This window comes from Sceloporus undulatus, chromosome 8 (assembly GCF_019175285.1).
Source record: "Sceloporus undulatus isolate JIND9_A2432 ecotype Alabama chromosome 8, SceUnd_v1.1, whole genome shotgun sequence".
NCBI classification, from domain to species: Eukaryota; Metazoa; Chordata; class Lepidosauria; order Squamata; family Phrynosomatidae; genus Sceloporus; species Sceloporus undulatus.
In genome coordinates, this window is record NC_056529.1 from 8772527 (window position 1) to 8791465 (window position 18939).

Sequence of the window (18939 nt, forward strand, 5' to 3'; positions counted from 1 at the left end):
AAATATTTATATTTACTATGGTTCATATATCATATTTATTAATATATATTATTAAATAATATATTATATATTATTAAATATATTTATAAAGCTTCCCCTAAGATCGATACACATGAATTTTAATTTCCTCAATTAAATACATTATACTGTATTAATATTTATATATATATATATATATATATATATATATATATATATAAAATTTATTATTATTAATATTTATTTATTTATTTCATCATATATATTATGAAATAATATGTAATATTTTTGTGGGTTTTTCAGGGTATGTGTCCTTGTTCAATAATTTCTTTTCTGCCTTATTTTCTTTTTAAAAAATTAAATTGTTTTATTATACAACAAACAGACAATGGCAACACCAACTACATCATCAGATATAAAACCCCTCACATACCCCTTACCCTTTTCTGTACCCCTTCCCACCTGCCTCCCATATTCGATTTCTTTGGGACTGAACGATCTTCGGGTCCATTACTTCCTTATCTTTAATTTCCAATAACTTCCCCTTTCCTTTCCTTCTAATTCTATCCAAACAAAATTTGCAGATGACACTAAATTAGGAAGGTTAGGTAACAGCCCAGAGGGCAGGATCAGAATTCAAAATCACCTTAGCAGATACAAAAGCTGGGTCAGAACTACCAAAATGAATGCCAACAGGGAGAAATGTAGGATGCTAAACCTGGGCAGCAAAAATGAAATGCACAGGTCTAGGATGGGTGACACCGGGCTTGAAGGCAGTATATGTGAAAAGAATTTAGGACCACAGCTGAATGTGAGTGAGCAATACCTTGTGTAAGATCCGCTTCCTCACACTGCAACTCTTCCATTGGACTACAATTTGGGACTACAATTTGAGAAGTTTTACTTATATAGCACATGGGGGGGAATTCCCAGATGTAGCAGTCCAGAGACTCCTTGAGAAATTCAGCGTTCTCTGCCTAGGAAAGGAGCGGTCAGCTTCACACAAGACAGGGACGTCTGAATCACAACTTTTCTGTTGCTAATAGGAGTTTAAATTTTATCACCAGGCCAGTAATGGGAGTGGGGTCTTCCAGCAGTGAAATCCCTCAATACCATGCTAACTGACAACTTCTCATACATAATGTAAACCTGTGACTCAAACATCATCACCATTTTGATCCTGTATGAATTTTAACATCTTTGCTTGATGAAGAAACCAGTGAAGCATCAAAAGCTTGTATGATGTATTTTATGCTTTAGCGTGGGCACCAAAAGGCACTGAGGCCTGTGGATTTTGCATTTTGTTGCATTTTGCTGCACGCCCAACATAGCTACCCCTGAATGTTTTTCCACTGCTTCTGTGGGTCTATTCTACATATCCATACTCTAGAATCATTGAAATGATACTGAAATGCTAGTCTCAGCAGCCCTAGCCAGCATTGGCAATAGCGAGGAATACTGGAAATTGCAGTCTAAGATCTGGAGGACCACATGATTCTCAACCCTATCATAGTCTATTGAAAGAGCAGCTTAAAGGATGGTATTTCTGTCACAAGGAAAGAATTCCTTAATAGGAAAAAATGAATTGATTCCACAACCAGTGAAGCACAGTACTAGAATTTATTTCATTGCAGTTAGATCCATTGCCTACTCAATAATATGTGGGTCAGTATAAAGATCCTCAAGTATGGGATAAAATAAACTTTTCCCTGCATTAAGATTATCTCCATGCAGTAAAAAATATCATATATGAAGTTGCCTGAGATAAATAAAACATTTTATGAAGCTGAATGATCTTCCCTGACAAAGAAAAGTGAGGAGAAAACAGCAGGAGAAGATAAATGTAAAAAATGAATTATACTGCATATGCCTTGGTCAGTTGGCAAAGAGGAAAGGTGAAATGTCCTAATAAACATAAGCACAGCTCACATATATTTAAAGTGGAATAAGCTTTAGCAATAGCATCATATAACAATAGAACCATCTGTATCACATTTTCATATTTATTTTATAAATGTTTATTTCTTTACAAAAGTAAAGCACTAGAAAGTAAAGCATGCTTTGTTAAGAACTTGGCTGAAGAACAGTATGATAATATTGCTTGGATACAATGTTAGTGTGTGCAATAATTAAATGCTGCTGATTTAAAGAACCTAGGCCACAATAAATCCTCAATATTAATAAAATAATCCCTGTGAAACAAATATTGGTTAAAGAGTATAAATCAGAAGTAATCCTATTTGTATGATATATCAGGTCTGTCAATGTCATACATGTTTTTGTCTTCATTCTTCTGTAAGAGAGAAAAGGCAAAACAGACATCAGTGCATTTTATATGCAAATGTTATATCAAACTATGATTTCTGATATGGCTACTAGGTTGAACACTATGCCATTTTAACTGCCATGGATCTATCCTATGGAATCCTGGGATTTATAGTTTCATGGTCAAAACCACTGTGGGAACTTTGGGTGGGATACAAATAATATAAATGAATAATATAAATAAACATTGCTGTGGTTCAGGGGAGGAAGACAGAGCCATGGCAGTTGGAAATGGTTTCAAACTGCTATTAATTCTGCAGTTTGGATACACACAAAGCAGATGAGAGAATAGGGGGAGTTTGTGTCATTTTGCTTAGAGTGTTTCACACTGCAAGGAGAGGATTAAACACTTCCTTGTCACTGTCAGGCGATTATCACACCCGGTTTTTAAACTGCGCTTTCATTGGAAAAGAAGTGGCATCAATGATGCTGATCACAGAAGGCAGCAAATATCCGCATTGTTTAATGATCCTCGCCCTCCTTCTCACCCTACCCAGTACAAACCCACTACAAAATACATCTGAAATAACAGTACCTGTAATTTGCAGTACTTCTTAGCCAGATCAACATTTGTCCTTCCCTTCTGAAATGGATATGCCCACAAAATGGCATTCCAGTGATGACCCATTTTCTTTACACCATCCAAAAGGTATGTTATTTCTTCTGATGTAAAATCTTTCCTGGTTCTCCGTTTGACATTTTTAATAGCTGTCGCAGGTATATCTGATAGATCAATTTCAGTGTTCTGCAATATGAATGAAAACAATACACACATCTGGGGAAGGTTCATACTTCAGTGTTAAAGGAGATGCTTTCCATGCTTAACACCACATGTTCAGTACCAAAACAAACTGTAGGAATAATCTACAACCTATTACTATACTTAACATATATCACAGTGCAATAACATCAGATTCAGAAAAGGAAATTTAGAGGAAGGGGAAAGGCTAAACACTTTTTCTAGCAATATCTTCAGCAAAGCAGAGGAAACAGAAATCAATAAATTGTCAATTTATTTAAATATATTTTCATAAGCAAGTATTGCTTAACTTAAATGCATTTGTAACTGGTGTGAAATAATACATAATAGTATTAATGTTATTTATCCATGTAGCACTTTCTACAAAGAACATGGCTTCATGTATTAGAGATAAGATTTCTACCCAAACACTGAAGTGACAATTTTAGGTGGCAATACCTCATCTCGAAAAGAATGCCTTTCATTCTGATCCTGGGCTTTAAAGCTGTATTTCTGTTTGCTTGTTTGTTTCTTAGGGTATGCATCCTGTTTCATTTGAAGATTTTCTGTTTGAAAAAATACATTATTTGATTATATTAAATTACGGAAAACTGTCAGTAGAACTACTGTAAATGTTCTGGGGAAAATGCAGAGCTCCCTGCCTCCCATGTTTCCATTACTCTACTAATGCTTCCTTTATTATACTATTAATGGCAGAACTGGTGGCAGACCTGACCCTTCCAGGATTTCTCCCTGGATATGTATTCTGGACATTTTCTTACTGATCCTACCTAGATTTCAATATCGGCAGAAGCTTGGTAATAGGAGAAAATAGGGGGAAATAACTTTGAAAGGAGAAAAATCAGCATAGAAAGAGAAGCAAGCCCTTCCTATCTGCTGGTCCTACTTGAAAATGCTCATCCCTGCATTTGACATCTGAATTAACATAGTTGAAAAAAATATGCATTAGTATAATATGTACAAGCTTTGAATGCTGCATTCATACTTTTTAAAATAAAAACACTACTACAGACAGTTGGTGAGAGCTTCTGTGACAAACAATACGGTTTTCAGTGCGTGGGGCAAATGTTTTCTAATCAAGAGCATTAGTGACAACTGCTTGTACATGGAACATATACATAAAATTGTATAAAATGGTTTTTACATTATGGGAGCATTTTAGTCAAAATTAATCACTGTCAAGTCTTACTAAGAACAGTTGAAGTGTTTATCTAATGAATCCTTTCAAAGAAATCCCACCAGAAACCTTTCAACTTTTTAAAACTGGAAAAAAACATTTTAACTAATGGATTAGTTAGTCAGATAATGTCATAAGAATAACAATAATTAAACAATATCAATTGTTCATGTTAGTGGTAGTGAATTAATTCATTTTCCATTGTCTAAAATTTAACATTATTAAGTTACGTTTTGAAATCTAACACTGCAAGCTCCGCGTTTTATGGAAAGTTCTCACAATTACCATTATAGTTTAGAGATGTATTCCTGGAAGAAATAATAAATCTTTTAAGCTTCCTTTTATATTCCATTTCACTTCCTAGAATAATTCTATGCTGCTCACATAGATATTGACAAGTCTGCAAAATCTTACTAAAATTTCGACTGTTTAAGGTAAGTCCTATTGTTTGACAGCCTAAAAGAAAATATTTTTAAAAAACCATATAAGTATGCTTAGAAATTATGGCATGTAATTCCATAATGAAATATTTCACTCTGATATTTTATTTTTGGTTTTACCCCATTGTGATAAATGCATTTTAGAAAATAATCTCTGGTCTTTTCACATTTAATAGCTGCAAATTCTGCAAATATTTACTATGAAGTCCCCAGTAAACATAATATTGAACCTGGCACATGCCTTTTAATTGACCAAAAATTAAAACTCACGAGAAACTGACTGCCCAAACGTTCATGATACAATGATATCTTCTTTTACTATAATTTTACAAATTTCAAAAATGTACAATTGCTTCTTTGTATTTAAAAGGAAAAGTTCAACATTTCAAAATAATAACTTGGTTAGTACTAGATAATTCCCTCCATTTAGGTTGCAGTCCTATACAATCCTATACTAACAAGCCATCTCTACTGAACTCAGTGTGACGTCCTTCTGAGTAGACAGTATATAGGATTGAACTGGTAATTTCCTTAAAACAATAGTTTTTAAAATATCACCTGAGCACCTTAGCTCTGCTATTTTAGGATTCACAGAAGTGTGGCCTGCTCTCTGGCTAGTAATGCTTAAACATAGTGGATCTATGAAAGAGAAAATATTATTTTAATATTAATTTTATAATCAATATTGTTCATTAAAATGACTTAGATACTGCTATTAATATTAATATGCATTAATACATTAATAAACATCATAATATTTATTTACGTCAATATAAATATATCTAAGTAGATTAAAAACAATATCTGAGATTAGAATAACATCTCAAGGTTAACTGTACCTACCTGTGTTTTGTACCTGTTGAGTCTTGTTTAGGATTACAAAATCTGGTTGCTTAAACAAGAAGTCTCTGGAGGAATCAAAAATGAAAATATATAGAAATCATTTATGCCACATAACCATGATAAATTCCCACATTGTATTAGGATAAAAAATTTATAAGGTATGCTTAATATGGATATGTTTTAAAAACCAGTTCTCAGGTGTGTTTCAACTTATGTTTTTATATTAATAATGTTTAATTATTTTTAACGTGTTTAATTAATGTATTTATTTCTGTCTTTTTAAATGATTGTAACTCGCCTTGAATCCCACTGTGGGAGCTAGGTGGGACATACGTCTTTGAAATAAATAAAGACATACATAAAATTCCCAGATGGTTTATGTAGTTCTTATACCCAGAATTACCCAGATGTCATGAAGAAGCAAGGGAAATGCTGATTAAATTAACATTTTGAAAGAGATGTTTACGTAACAAGTAATGCTTCCTATGTAATCTAAAATAGAATCTTAACCTTTCCTTATTCTGAATTTGTAATGGAAGGGGCTCTTAATCTCAGAGGTGAAACAGACAAGTGGCTGGGAGCTCCAGGTGCTTCTAGACCAGGGATAGACAACTGCCAGGGATTAAGAGGCACTGATGCCCACAACTGCAGGAATCTGGAGAGCTGCAAACCCATTTTCAGCACTTTACATGTGTACTGCTGGAAACACCAGTGACAATTATTATTATTACTATTATTATCATCATCATCATCTCACCTTTCTCCCAAGGCTGTCAGCCATATAAAAATGAGAGCAGCCCTTAGTACTACTGTTTTCCATGATATATGCTAGTTTTTAAACATATCTTTTTTGTGCCAGTTCTTTAAATATATAGCTTTAAGTATTAACGCCACTCCTCCAGCTCCAAATATTATAAGCATTATTAACCTTTTCCCCAGACTGGGACTCAAAGCAGTTTAGAATAATTTAAAAACATTGTTAAAAAATCATTTGTTACTCAGATGTATCTCTCTGGACAGCCATGCTGGATCCCGTACCTTGCCTGAACAGCAGATTTACCAAACTCACAAACAGAGGTTCTCATGTGGATTTTGCTTATGCTGTCTGTGCGACTTTTATCAGAGGAAAGAAGGCTGTTACTGTATTCATTTTGACTGAATGAAGTATCAGTCAGATGTCTTTCGGTAGGTTTTAACAGTTCATTCTTAGAAGAGCGATTTACAAATTTAGCAGCATTCAGCTGATGTGAATTTAGTGGTTGTTTTGCTTTTGTACATGCCATGCTTTTACTAAAGCATCCGCTGCTTGTATTTGCTTTAAGATGTTTTGATGCAGTCTGTGGAATCACTTCTTGAGGAATATCATCACATATTTGCCTTTTCATTTTTCCCTGTGTTTAAAAAATTACAGCTGAAGGAAATATGCACAGTCAAAAAAGCATATCAACTTTAATCGAAAGAACAACAAATTTATTATTTTATAAGCTTGTGTAGACATTATCTATCGGATGGATCTAATGGAGTGGATAATTTCCACAACAACCTATCCATAATCAGTTAATTCCTTGTAAAGGTACCACAACTCTTTGTTATTTTTGCTTCAAGTGATTAACTGGCCAGATTCAGACAGGAGAAATAGTATGATATTAGTGGATTGTTATACGTTTTTCAGGTTTATGCGCACAATCGTTCACTATGCACTATGAATGTGCATTATATTATTTCCACATCCACTATGGTGTCATGCTGGTACCAGTTCATTTGCAAAACTCCTTTTTTCCTTCTGTCTACCCACTCCTAATTTCTTTCACTGGATATGTGACTTCCAGTTGTTTTGCTAGAAAGGATCACAACTGTCACTGCAGTAAATGACCTCCAGAGTATAGTAGGTTGAAACAGCCCTGCTATACTGTTACTGGCAGAGGAGTGGGTGCAACAGACTACTACATATATTAGATCAGTTCTCAAAGCAAGCAGAAACACAATCCTTTGTTTTCTACAAGAACAATGCTGGGGTTAATGAATGAACTATTTGACTCTAAATAAATGTAGGCTACATTCTGTCTTTGCAGCAAGCAGTAGAGAAACGAACAGGTTACATACCTGTAACTCTGGTTCTTTGAGTGGTCATCCGTGAACGCACACAAATGGGCTACATATATTTGCACAATCTTTTAGAGCTATGCAGTATGCTTTTTGGTGGTAGGCCCTCCCATCCTCTGTGCATGTGACTAGTGCTATTTCCACTTATTTAACTTCAATTCCCTGGATGCCACAGCAGCAGCCAAGGTGCTAAAGAGAGCAAGACACATTGAAGGGAGACCAGGCAAAGCTGTGTGAGTACACAGTACATAGATGACTACTCAAAGAGCCACAGATACAGGTAAGCAACCTCCTCTTCTTCTGTGTGGTTCCTCAAATGGGAGACTAGTAGCAAACTATTAACCAAAGCAGATGAGAGTGTCATGCAATGCAGAGGAAGAGAACAATCCCCCTGAATGAGGCTTTCTTCTGGGACTTTGCATCTAACTTGTAATGGGTTATAAAGGTTGAAGGGTGGGATCAAGTGACAGCTCTACAAATGTAATGAATGGAAAAACCTCTCAGGAGGGCTACTGAGGCAGCCACAGCTCTGATGGAATTACTCTTGATGTGACCCGGAGGTTCTCTCCCAGTCAAAGCATAGACCAGGTAGATGATAGCTGCAATTCCCTTGGAAAAGTGTTGCACAGAGAGCAGAAGACCTTTCTTTGTTGGTGGAACAGCAGAGAAAAAGTCTCTTGGACTGACAAAACAAGGCTATGTGGTCAACATGGACTAGTTGTCTCGCATCAACACAGTGGAGTGAATGTTCCAGATCTGAAGTAGGGTTCTGCATCAGAGCCGGAAGTACAATGTCTCAGGCGAGATGAAAGGCAGAGTCAAGACCATCTTGAGAAGGAAAAATATGTCCAGTATGAGGTTCACTTTCTCCTTATGAAAGTGAGTTGAGTCGTATAGCACAGAGCTTGCCTGCCCTCCTTGCTCAGGTTATGGCCTCTAAGAAAGCTGTCTTCCAGGTAAATAGCCTGATATCTTGAGGCCATCGGCTCAAAAGGGTTCTTTGACAACTGGGAGAGAATGAGTTTAAGACTCCAGTGAACAGTAGGAGCTGCAACAGGTGGGTGTGGATTCCTGTATCCCCTCAGAAATCTTTTGCTCGAAGGGTGAAGAAATCAGGAAGACTTGCTGAGGTTCTATAAATTTCAGATTGCAGAGAAGTAACATCTGACTGAAGAGAGACCTTGAATATGAGACAGTCCAGAACAGGAGTAATCTCCTCAGCTGGGGAGACCCCTGATGTGCTATAAAGACTACAAATTTATTTCACTTATAAGAATATGATGAGTAGAAGTTCTATGTGCTAGGGTAACAGTTCTCTTTTTATAATTCACACATATACTGTTATCTTGCATGAATTTTTTTATATTTTATCAGTTTTGTATATTGGCAAACTCAGTTACTACTTATAAAAAGGGAAAGAAGTACCTCTTGATGTTCCTTTTCAAACCTTTTGATTCTGGATAAGATTTCTTTTGCTTCACTCCAGTAGTCTTCAAGATTCCTTTCGTTGCTCTGCATATCTACTTCCAATTGTCCCATGTCACCATCTACTGTTACTGAATTCTCATTTAACTGCAGTGACAACTTCTCCACTTAAAAAAGAAAGGAAAACTAATTTTGCTTCATAAAAATAACAGAATATATTGCATGCTGGATGTCAAAGTACAGTGGTACCTCAGTTAATGAAGTAGATGTGTTCTTGGGTTTTACTTCTGTAACAGAAACTTTGGTACCAGAGATTGAAATAGCATGGAAAGAATAAGAATAGGTTCCTACACCATAAAAAAGAAGAGCAGTTCAACACGTTTCAACAAGCTTTTTATTCAAATTAAATTATACTTATTAAATGAAACAACCGAGCCAAATTAGTCTTGTATAAGTAAAGAAAAACATTTTAAATCTTCTAGAGACCACTTGAAATCTTATATCAAAATGCATCCTGGGATGATTATTTTTCTTTCAACAGTCTCCACTTTTCTTATGATTTCCATGTTGGTGGTGCAATTTATAGATGGATGTTTTTTCAACATGCCAGGGTAGCTAGTGAGGCAAGCTAATCTGCTTTCCCCTTTTCTTTCCTGTTGTGTTCTTCTCATATGCTGACTAAGTGATTCTGGAGGCAGCTGTTTATCTTGTCTGTTGTAAGTAAGCACACACCTTTACACAGCATGACCAGAGGTCCTAACTACAAAGGAGGACAAGGTGCCACAAAATGTAGAACATTAAAAAAGTAGGGCATTTAATGGCCTTATAGATGGGCCATTACAAAATAAAACTATGAACACTTAAATATACATTAATGATTCTTAGTCGTGTTCAAAATGGAGGACATTTTGGAATTCCTCCTGGACAGAATGTTGAAATGTAGGACATGTCCAAGAAAATAAGGAGTACCATTCACTATTCATGCACTAGTGTTTGCTTACAATAAAATGTGATCTGTGAATAATAAGTGTGAGAATACCTGAAGTAGGTATGCTTGAATAAAGTAGAAGAGATCTAACTGACATTTCAAGCTACTTACTAGCTCATATCTGAAACTACTTAAAATTTACTGTCCACATGGTTACCCATTCTACATAAATAATTTGCTTTCACATACGTATCCTTAGATACATTCTAAAAAGAACAATGAACTTCTTATTTATAAAGTCTTCTCAGACAGAACACATAAAATTTGTCTTATAGTACAGCTGTTTACAAGCCTGCCCCAGAAGTTTTAAAAACAGAAATAAAACAACAAAGAAATCATCATAATTAAAAGCTTACTGATCTTTCTGCAATTTTGTAGCACAAAGGTAGCAGCCTTATGTAGTTCTTCATCCTGTGATTCAGTTAGTGCTTGAATCAGAGCTGCAAGGCCATTGTTCTTAATGAAAGTGTATTGATTTTCCTCTAAAAAATAAATTTAGTCTCAGTAAATTTCCCCAAAACTTAGTTGTTAATTAACTGTACTTCACAGTATACCTGAACAAAAAGCAAGAGGCTTGCAATTGAATATAAGTAATTTTAAATTCTCACCACAACTTCAATTAATCATTTCTGAATTTGACATATGCAATCTGTAACATGCACTGCTGTAGTAACTTCATTTATGATTCTATTGAAACTACTCATACCTTGTGGCCACTGTCTGCTCTCGCCTATCATTGGTAGTTGCTTGTAAGTATTTTGTAGAAATCATCACATTCTACATAAGCAATTGCAAGTATAGCAAGTGTATAAAATATTGAAAATGTGTAGAAAATTAGAAAATCAGATTCTAATGCCAGTTGTATCTGAATGCACCAGCATTTAATATATTCAACTTTAAATGAACAGAAGTTTTGTAAATATAAAACAGACTCTTACCACAGCTTTCTGTACAATGTCCAAGGGTAAGTATAATACTAAATTGTTCTTCTGAATCCAAAAAGTTGTTAGAAAGTAGAGTCAGAAGACTTGGCACAATATTATAATTTGGCAAGCTGACTCCAATTGCAGCTATAGAGGAAAACACACCCATTAACTGTGAAATACACAGAAATCATATTTGACAATTGTACTTTATTAAAGGACCAGTTGTATCCTTGCTTCCAGTTATCTAAGTCTTTCCTTAATTAAAATGCCTCTCCTACAGAGCAGAGTTCACCCATTCCAGCCAAGGGCAGGATTTTCATTTTAAATTCAGTGTTCTGGATGGTTTTATTGTTCTAGTGCATAAGTACTAAGTTGAGCAGTTAAACAGCAGGGGTGCAACTGAGTCTGCCTTTCACACTGCTCTAGTTTTGTTGCTGGTGTGTGCCTTCCAGGAATTTCTGACTTACAGTGACCCTAAGGCAAACCTATCACAGGATTTTCTTGGCAAGATTTGTTGAGGGAGGGTTTGTCATTGCCTTCCTTTGAGGTTGTGAGAGTGTGACTTGTCCAAGGTCTCTCAAGGGGTTTCTGCAGTCCTGCCTGGTGCTTTTGGGGACATCATTTGCAAATTAACCATCTGAAGATTCTCACACCTGGCCCTTGAGAAGATGCCAAATTTCTTGGCTTGTAAATAGAAATTTAAAGGGTCCAAGAAAACAGAACTGGAATGAATGATTGTCACATCCCTACCTGTAGCTGTAATCCTTAATAAGTATTAAAGTAGGATGATGTGATGCAAAACTCCACATTTTACCAAAGTACCTGTCCTTCCTCACCTTTCAAACCCCAACTTTGATCTATACTTATTCTCTCTCAACACGGGTATTGTCTCACAAAGTGGGAGGAGTGGGTGCAGAGGGAAGGCAGATACCTTCATGACAGCTGATGGAACTTCATGGCACCTCATCCTGCTTAAAGCATTAAACTTACCATGGCCCTGTCCAAGATCCAGTCTGGTAACCCTATCACAGAAGCACCACACTGGATTTTGGCCTATGCAGCTGCTTCATCTTCCTTGCAGTATCTTTAAACTACCTTAAAATTATTATTTTTTAACAAAATTTGTAGTAACAAAAGAGGCAGAATGCTGGCAATATGACAAAGAATGGTCTAGAAACACCTCACTCTACAGGGAGGTATGTGTACCTGACTGATGCTAACTATATCTATCATTGCATAATACAAGCTATGGCTTCTAGGTTATTAATATATATATATATTTGGGTCTGTTTACTCACTGTTATCAGCAATACAAGCATCCATGGTTTTAGTCACCACTACTGCAAGTTTTGTGTCTGAATTGTTCCCAAATGACTTATGAGTCAGTTTGACAAGAAGTTTATCCAACACAGCCAATCCACCAATAGAAACAAAAAAGTGCTGTATTTTTGCTTGAACAAACAAAGAAATAAGAACATAACAATTACCAGCTACATTCTCTACTGTAGAATTTTATTTAATGATGTGCAGGTCTAGTCAAATGATTTTTTAAAAAGATATTAGTTGCAAAAATTACTTGTTATTATCTTAATTCTGTAGCTATTAACATGAAAACATGGCATGAAAAAGGCTGTTGCCTTTAATAATCCAGCAGAAGGAAAGCATGGAAGTCACAGAGGAATTATTAATTTTTGGCATAGAAACCTCCTTCACTCTTTTCTTTAATAGCAAAACCTGGATCCACTCTGAGTTCTACTATGTGAAGGCTATAATGCCCCAAAAGTAGATGACTCTGCTTTTCTTTGCAGAAGATGCAAGCAATTAAGCACACTGGAAACAGAAAGATATACACCATCAGCTTCTTCAATTAGCTGAAATGTTATTTAATGAAAATTAAAATATCCATATAGCCTTAGATACTTACAGTTGTTTGCAACTGTGAGCCCAATGAATGAACATATTGGGCGAATGACCTCAGACTTTATAGAGCTTTCTAGCCAGTCCTTTGCATGTGGGAAAATTAAACTGCAGGTTTTCTGATTGTCCTCTGTAGATGATAAAACAATGACTCAAACTTAAATCTATGCTGGAAAAAAATGTATTTTTCCACATAGTTGCTAGCAAGCAAATAAAGAAAACAAATAGTTAATAAAAGGTAATTACCATTCTGAGGATTATTGACACAAGCACAGAGAGCACTGCACACCGAAGACCACAGGTGATATTGATTCATATTTTTGTCCAGAAGATTTCCCTCGGATACTGGAAGAACTGTTCTGTTGCAGTGAATATGGGGGGGGGGGGGGGAGAGATAAAACAAAATGAAAATTGCAATTTATAGACACTTACCCTTACTGTCTCAGCTATGTATACAGGGTTTGTTGCTCTTACCTGAATAGTTGCAGCAGAAACATCGGCAGCAGATTCTCTCAAGTGTTTGGGCCACTCTCTGCAAAGACCATATACACTGGCATGTAACATTTTTCTTTAAAAATTAGAAAAGCATTTCAAAACATCACACAACTCGTGGTTAAGAAAAATCTTGCCACTAATTCCTCTAACAGTTAGATTTAAAACAGGTTTACAACACTAGAAAATGCCAATCATTAATAAACCACAACCTTCAAATAAAACAGAAGCAGATAATCTATGGAAATATATTTTACAAAATATGAAATGTTAACAAAATCTCACCCTTTGCGATTCCAGTTTCTAGTTAACCCATTTTGAGGGGAAAAATTTATAATTGATACTGCCCCAAAATCACAACATGCATATTTTGTAACCCAGATGAAATTAAATTAAATTGCTTGTATAATTTCTACAGTCTTTGAGTACAACATCTATGCACCGGTTGCGACTTACGCATTTCTGCAGCTAAACATAACCTTAGATATAACTTGTTTTCAAATCTCCTTGAGTGCAATAAATTAGAAGAATTTAACTGTGAAGTTAAGTTTAATTGACTTATTGTATGTGACCATCATCTGAGTCCATCAATGCAATTTAAATTTACGTGTTGTGGTTTTAACAATTGCTATATTTTAACATATAGTGGGACAGGGATCTTACGGTTGTTTGAGACCAGCACTAATAAGACATAAACCGACATCTTTTCAAATTTACACTTAAATCCTTATTAGTCAAAAACATATGAAGTTCTTCAAATAGTCCCAGGATACATAACATCTGTTGGCAAAACACTGAAACAAAATAAATATTCTGTCGTTAAATCTCTGCTAGGTTTTGTAAGAGTAACTGAATTAATTTTAATAAATGAACAAATACAATCAGATTTAATGGTCAGTTCTACAATTTTAGGTATCTGAGCCCATTGTGAAAAAGTCTAAAAACTATATGGCAAACACGGTATGCACCTACATGAAAATAATCCTGGTGATTTCAGAGTTTGACTTCTGAGTAGAATGAATAAGATTGCATAATAATAATAACCAGAGCCTTGAAATGTTCTTCCACTAGTTGAAGATTGCATTTTTAACATTAGATGCATCTCCATTTACTCTGTTCTAAGATACTTTACCCTTTTTGATTATACTGGCCCCATCCCTGCCCGCCCAATATGGAACTTTAGTAGCTGCATGTTGTGTTCCAAAAATTATTCCGCGGAGCCGGGAGCACACTTCTTTTTTCCTATATGTTGAGGCTATGACAATGAATTGCATGGGATTAGTATATTAACATATAAGCTTCTATTCCATAATTAAGCAACTGAGTCCTAGCTGGAGGAAAGGGCAGCTATAAAACCAGTCATAAATAAATGGACCTATGCAATGTTTTCTCAAACGTGAGGCTCACGGTTTCAATGGAGCTTAGTTCAGTGTGCACTAATTCTGAGGAGTTTCATATTTTTCCCCCTTCTCTCCAGTATCGGACACAGGCATCTAGCAACAAATAAAATAAATACTTAAAACCTAGTTTATAGAAAACATTTAAAAATAAACAGTTACATTTTTAAAAAGTTTAAAAAACATTGCATATAGTAAAAAGGATTAAAAGCACAATAAGGCTCTATTATAAGAATCGTGTGATAATAATATACGAACCCAAGGCCGCACTTGGGTTCACATTATTATTATTGGTTTGAAACCTCATTTCTCACAAAAATTATCTTATAAAATTGTTGAGGACTCTTTACCTCTTCTCTTGCTTTTCTCAATAATTTTATAACCAGTTTAAGATATTAAAAGCTAGTGGTAATGACTCATCTGAATATTCCTCTAGTCGGTGAGCTCCTTACATAATGAGATGCAAATAATTTTGCAAGTTGTTAAACAGATTTAATTACATACTAACCACATAATTGGCAAAACGGGACAAAGAGAACACAAGATTTAAAATAATACAAAAAATGAAAGATAAACGTGTGTGTTACCGTTACCTCCTCCGCTAAACCTCCTAATGTGAATAAAGCAGCTTCCTTTACAAGACTTGCTTTGATTTTGCTAGTTATATACAAAGAGCAAACCACCAAATTTTTGAAAATAATCCTTGTGCATTACCTGCAGCGACAAAGAAAGATACAATAAAGCTTTGTTCAAAATAATACATTGCGTCCCATTAATAACTTAAGAGAAACAAGCACATCTTCTCACATCTTATTTGTGTGTTGACAAGCTAAAAATGTAACCAAGGCTTTTTTGAAAACAGGAGAGGTCCATTTGACTTCAGACCTACAAGTACAAATTAAGATCAGTTTTCACTCTATAATGAAAAACATAGTGTTTGTAGAATTATTCCATGTATGTTTTCTTTCAAAACACACTGAAAATGTGAGGTATTTACTAGCCAGAACTCCACTAATATTAGCCACCACTTACAGCAATGATCAATTTATGGAATAATTGCCTGGCAGAAAATTACTATTTAAATCATCTCTGTGAATGGAATTACTACATTTCTCTTGGAATTAAATAAATACATAATAAATTAAGTAATATGGAAATACCTGCTGAAAAGGCAAGTCATGAAATGGCTTGAATGCGGGAGGACTGAAAGTAAAATCAGGAATATAAAATATTTGGGCAAACTTACCACACATCTATTTTCTGTTGTGTTTATTTTCCCATTTGTCTCAATTACTTTCTTAGCCTTTAACTGTAATTAAGAAGGCGAGGAAACACAAGCATTTTTCTATTATCAAAGCAGACACACACTTGGGTTAAAAAATGATCAGAGGAAAATCGTTCAGTGAACTAAAGGCTAGCCTTCTCTTTTGTGCTGATTCTCTTATAGGAGGGGCACATACAGTGCCTTGCAGAGTAGTTCATACACATGTATCATTAGGCTTCACTACATTTATTGTGTTACAACCTGAACGCCATTTAATTGTCAGTTTTACACTTGATGCACACAATACTCAACAGGTGAAGTGCAAAATGTATGGCCTGTTGCACTGAAATTTTGCTTCTAAGCAGACATTCGATAGAATTAAGCTATATTTGTCGAAATACTTTAAAATTAAATCTAGCTGCATTAATTTTATTATATTATTATTATTATTATTATTATATTAAGTGCTTATTATATAGCACTGTAGATATACACCATCCTCCATATTTGAGGCTTTGATAGTCGTGGATTTAATATGTTCTCTCTAAAAAATATCTAGGTCCTTCAGTGCAACTCTATGGTCAACTTTAACTAAAAGTTCCACTGAGACCTAGAGCTTTTCCTAAGAGATACTTTGCTAGGCCCTTGTAGCTCTGCGCCACTCGTGTCCCACAATAAACTCCAACTCCTAGAATTCCATAGCCTTGAGCCAGAAAAGAGTTAAAGCGGTGCCAAACTGGTTTTATTTCTCCATTGTGGATCCAGCCTAGATACTGTACTTGAAGCGATGATGGCACTCTTCATAGAGAAACCAGCCAAGTGGTTTTCTGAACGGAAGAGCAGTGAACATGTTAGTTACCAAGTGACCAAGTTGGCGCAAGGGACAAGTGTGAGGAGGGCAATGCTAGTGTGGCCAAGTGTCTGACCTTGAAGCACACCAAGAGCAAGCTTTTCCCACCAAATAAACAGATGCCTGAAGAGAAAAAGGAATAAGAGCACCTCATCCAACAGGGCACAGATCACCTCAGAAGCTTATTTGCCTACTTGCAATGGGCTTCTTTACCTCAGCTTGACAACTGTGACTCCATTTAATTTGTTCCCACCACAGTGTCATTTTCAAGAAAAGAGCAATTGCTGACATTACAAACCAGAAAGCCATTTTTAAGGTAGTTTTTTTAAAAGTCCCCCAAGGGAAAATATATATAGGTTGAAGACCAAGTTTCACATAAATATGTGCACAAAGTCACTTGAAAGTGAGGCTTTTTTTCCCGGAGATATGAGCCTACTTGGACCCGCTTTAACTGCCGTGCTAGGGAATTCTGGAATTGTAGTTTTGTGGCAGTTTAGCCTTTGCTCTGGTACAATAACAATTCCAGGATTCCCTAGCGTTGAGCCGTGGCAGTTAAAGGTCTCAAACTGGATTATGTCTGCGGGGTGTTTTTGTACTTGAGACCACTTTAACTGCCCGGCTGTGCTTAGAGAACTGGGGATTGTAATTTTGTGGACATTTAGCCTTTCACTGTCAGAGAGCTCTGGTGCCACAAAAATTACACTTCCCAGGATTCCCCAGCACTGAGCCAAAGCGGTCCTCAGACGGATTATTTCTGCAGTATGTTTGAAACCTGAGACCTCTTTAACTGCCCGGTCAATGCTAGGGAATTCGTGGGAAGTGTAGTTGAGATATGAGCCTTCTCTGGTTATTGGTACCACAGTAAACTGCAATTCCCAGGATCCCTAGCACTGAGCCAGGGCAGCTAAAGTGGTCTCAAAACTGATTATTTTTGCAGTGTGTTTTGGACCTGAAGTTGGTAACATGTGGTTTTTCAACATAGAAAAGAGGGTAATGAAGCTCTTCTCAGTCAGGATGCTTGTGGTTTCCAATACCTTAATTTCCTTCCTTCTCTGGTTTTAAAAATTAATTTTGCAGCATCAATACTAAACCTAGACGTCAGTGGCTTAGTTTTCCCACCCAAGAAATTGACATCTGTTGTGAGGAAGGCAGAAAACAGTTCAAACTGCCATCACCTCAGTTACTTTCCAGCTACCACTACAGTAAATTGCCATTTTTTCCTCAGCTGACACACAAAAACATATGTCAGTTGAACTCTCTCCCTACTGGCACCCTTTGAAATTTTGGCATTAACAACGTCCAAGTTGAGGCCAGTTTAACTGCCCTGGCTCAGTGCTGGGATCCTGGGAATTGTATTATTATGGCACCAGAGCCTCTGACAGAGGAGGAAAACTTGTCCACAAAACTATAATTCCCAGAATTTCCTAGCATTGAACCAGGCAGTAAAGCAGTCTCGCCCAAATACACGCAGAAATAATCCAGTTTGAGGACTGATTTAAATGCCCTGGCTCAATGCTGAGGGAATCTTGGGATTTGGTTTATTGTGGCAGCAGCTCTCTCCCACGACGAGGCTAAATTTCTTGAAATAATGGTGTTTTTACTGTTTTAATTCTGTTCTTTTTACCTGATGTTTTAAGCTTGGTACATTGATCATTTTTAACTTGAATGTGGATATAAATCCCTGGAATCATCAATCATCATCATCATCATCACCTCACATCCCTCACTGAACCAGCAGCAGTTATTATGTGGTCTCAAACTGGATATTATTGAGTAAGTGGTTTTGCACCTCAAAATATACTGCATTTCTGCAGGATGTTAACTGAATCTCGCATTACAAATCTAATCTGGATCCCATTTTTGAGAAAGGCAGATCTAAATCCAATAAAACAATGATTAAAACATTAAAATTAATTATTTCTGGTTCCAAGGAAGAAAATGTTTTCTGGCACACACCAAGCCCACCTGCGGCTGGCTCCTTATTATTATTCTTGTAGCACAAGCACTAAAGCCTGAACCAACTGGCCCCAAGTTTTCACACTCAAATAAACAG

The 18939-nt window shown here is 36.0% G+C and overlaps 1 protein-coding gene across 4 annotated transcripts; it reads right to left on the reverse strand.

Moving 5' to 3' along the window:
- Positions 1 to 1580: 1580 nt before the first annotated feature.
- TERB1 (telomere repeat binding bouquet formation protein 1) lies at positions 1581 to 13392 on the reverse strand. 4 transcript variants are annotated; one of them, XM_042438726.1, is made up of 14 exons: positions 13358 to 13392; positions 13130 to 13242; positions 12891 to 13013; positions 12265 to 12417; positions 10979 to 11110; positions 10397 to 10522; positions 9053 to 9219; positions 6563 to 6915; positions 5525 to 5589; positions 5248 to 5320; positions 4527 to 4549; positions 3503 to 3609; positions 2840 to 3049; positions 1581 to 2272 (listed from the first exon to the last, which is right to left on the reverse strand). In XM_042438726.1, the coding sequence occupies exons 1-14, from the start codon at positions 13378 to 13380 to the stop codon at positions 2216 to 2218; spliced, it is 1725 nt and encodes a 574-aa protein (XP_042294660.1). In that variant the 5' UTR covers positions 13381 to 13392; the 3' UTR covers positions 1581 to 2215. The 4 variants fall into 4 exon arrangements, with proteins under 4 accessions (XP_042294660.1, XP_042294659.1, XP_042294658.1 ...); XM_042438725.1 differs by lacking the exon at positions 12265 to 12417 and having other exon boundaries at positions 4527 to 4697; positions 5240 to 5320; XM_042438724.1 differs by lacking the exon at positions 10979 to 11110 and having other exon boundaries at positions 4527 to 4697; positions 5240 to 5320.
- Positions 13393 to 18939: the final 5547 nt, after the last annotated feature.

What these genes read in the sequence shown, in the direction of transcription:
- TERB1 (XM_042438724.1), bottom strand. Translation starts at nt 13,380, where the DNA reads ATGTTTCTGCTGCAACTATTCAG. An exon ending in TCAACAGGTACAAAACACAG is followed by an intron (nt 5,321 to 5,524) that starts GTAGGTACAGTT and finishes TCTCTTTCATAG; the next exon opens with ATCCACTATGTTTAAGCATT. An exon ending in TACATCTCTAAACTATAATG is followed by an intron (nt 3,610 to 4,526) that starts GTAATTGTGAGA and finishes TTTTTCAAACAG; the next exon opens with AAAATCTTCAAATGAAACAG.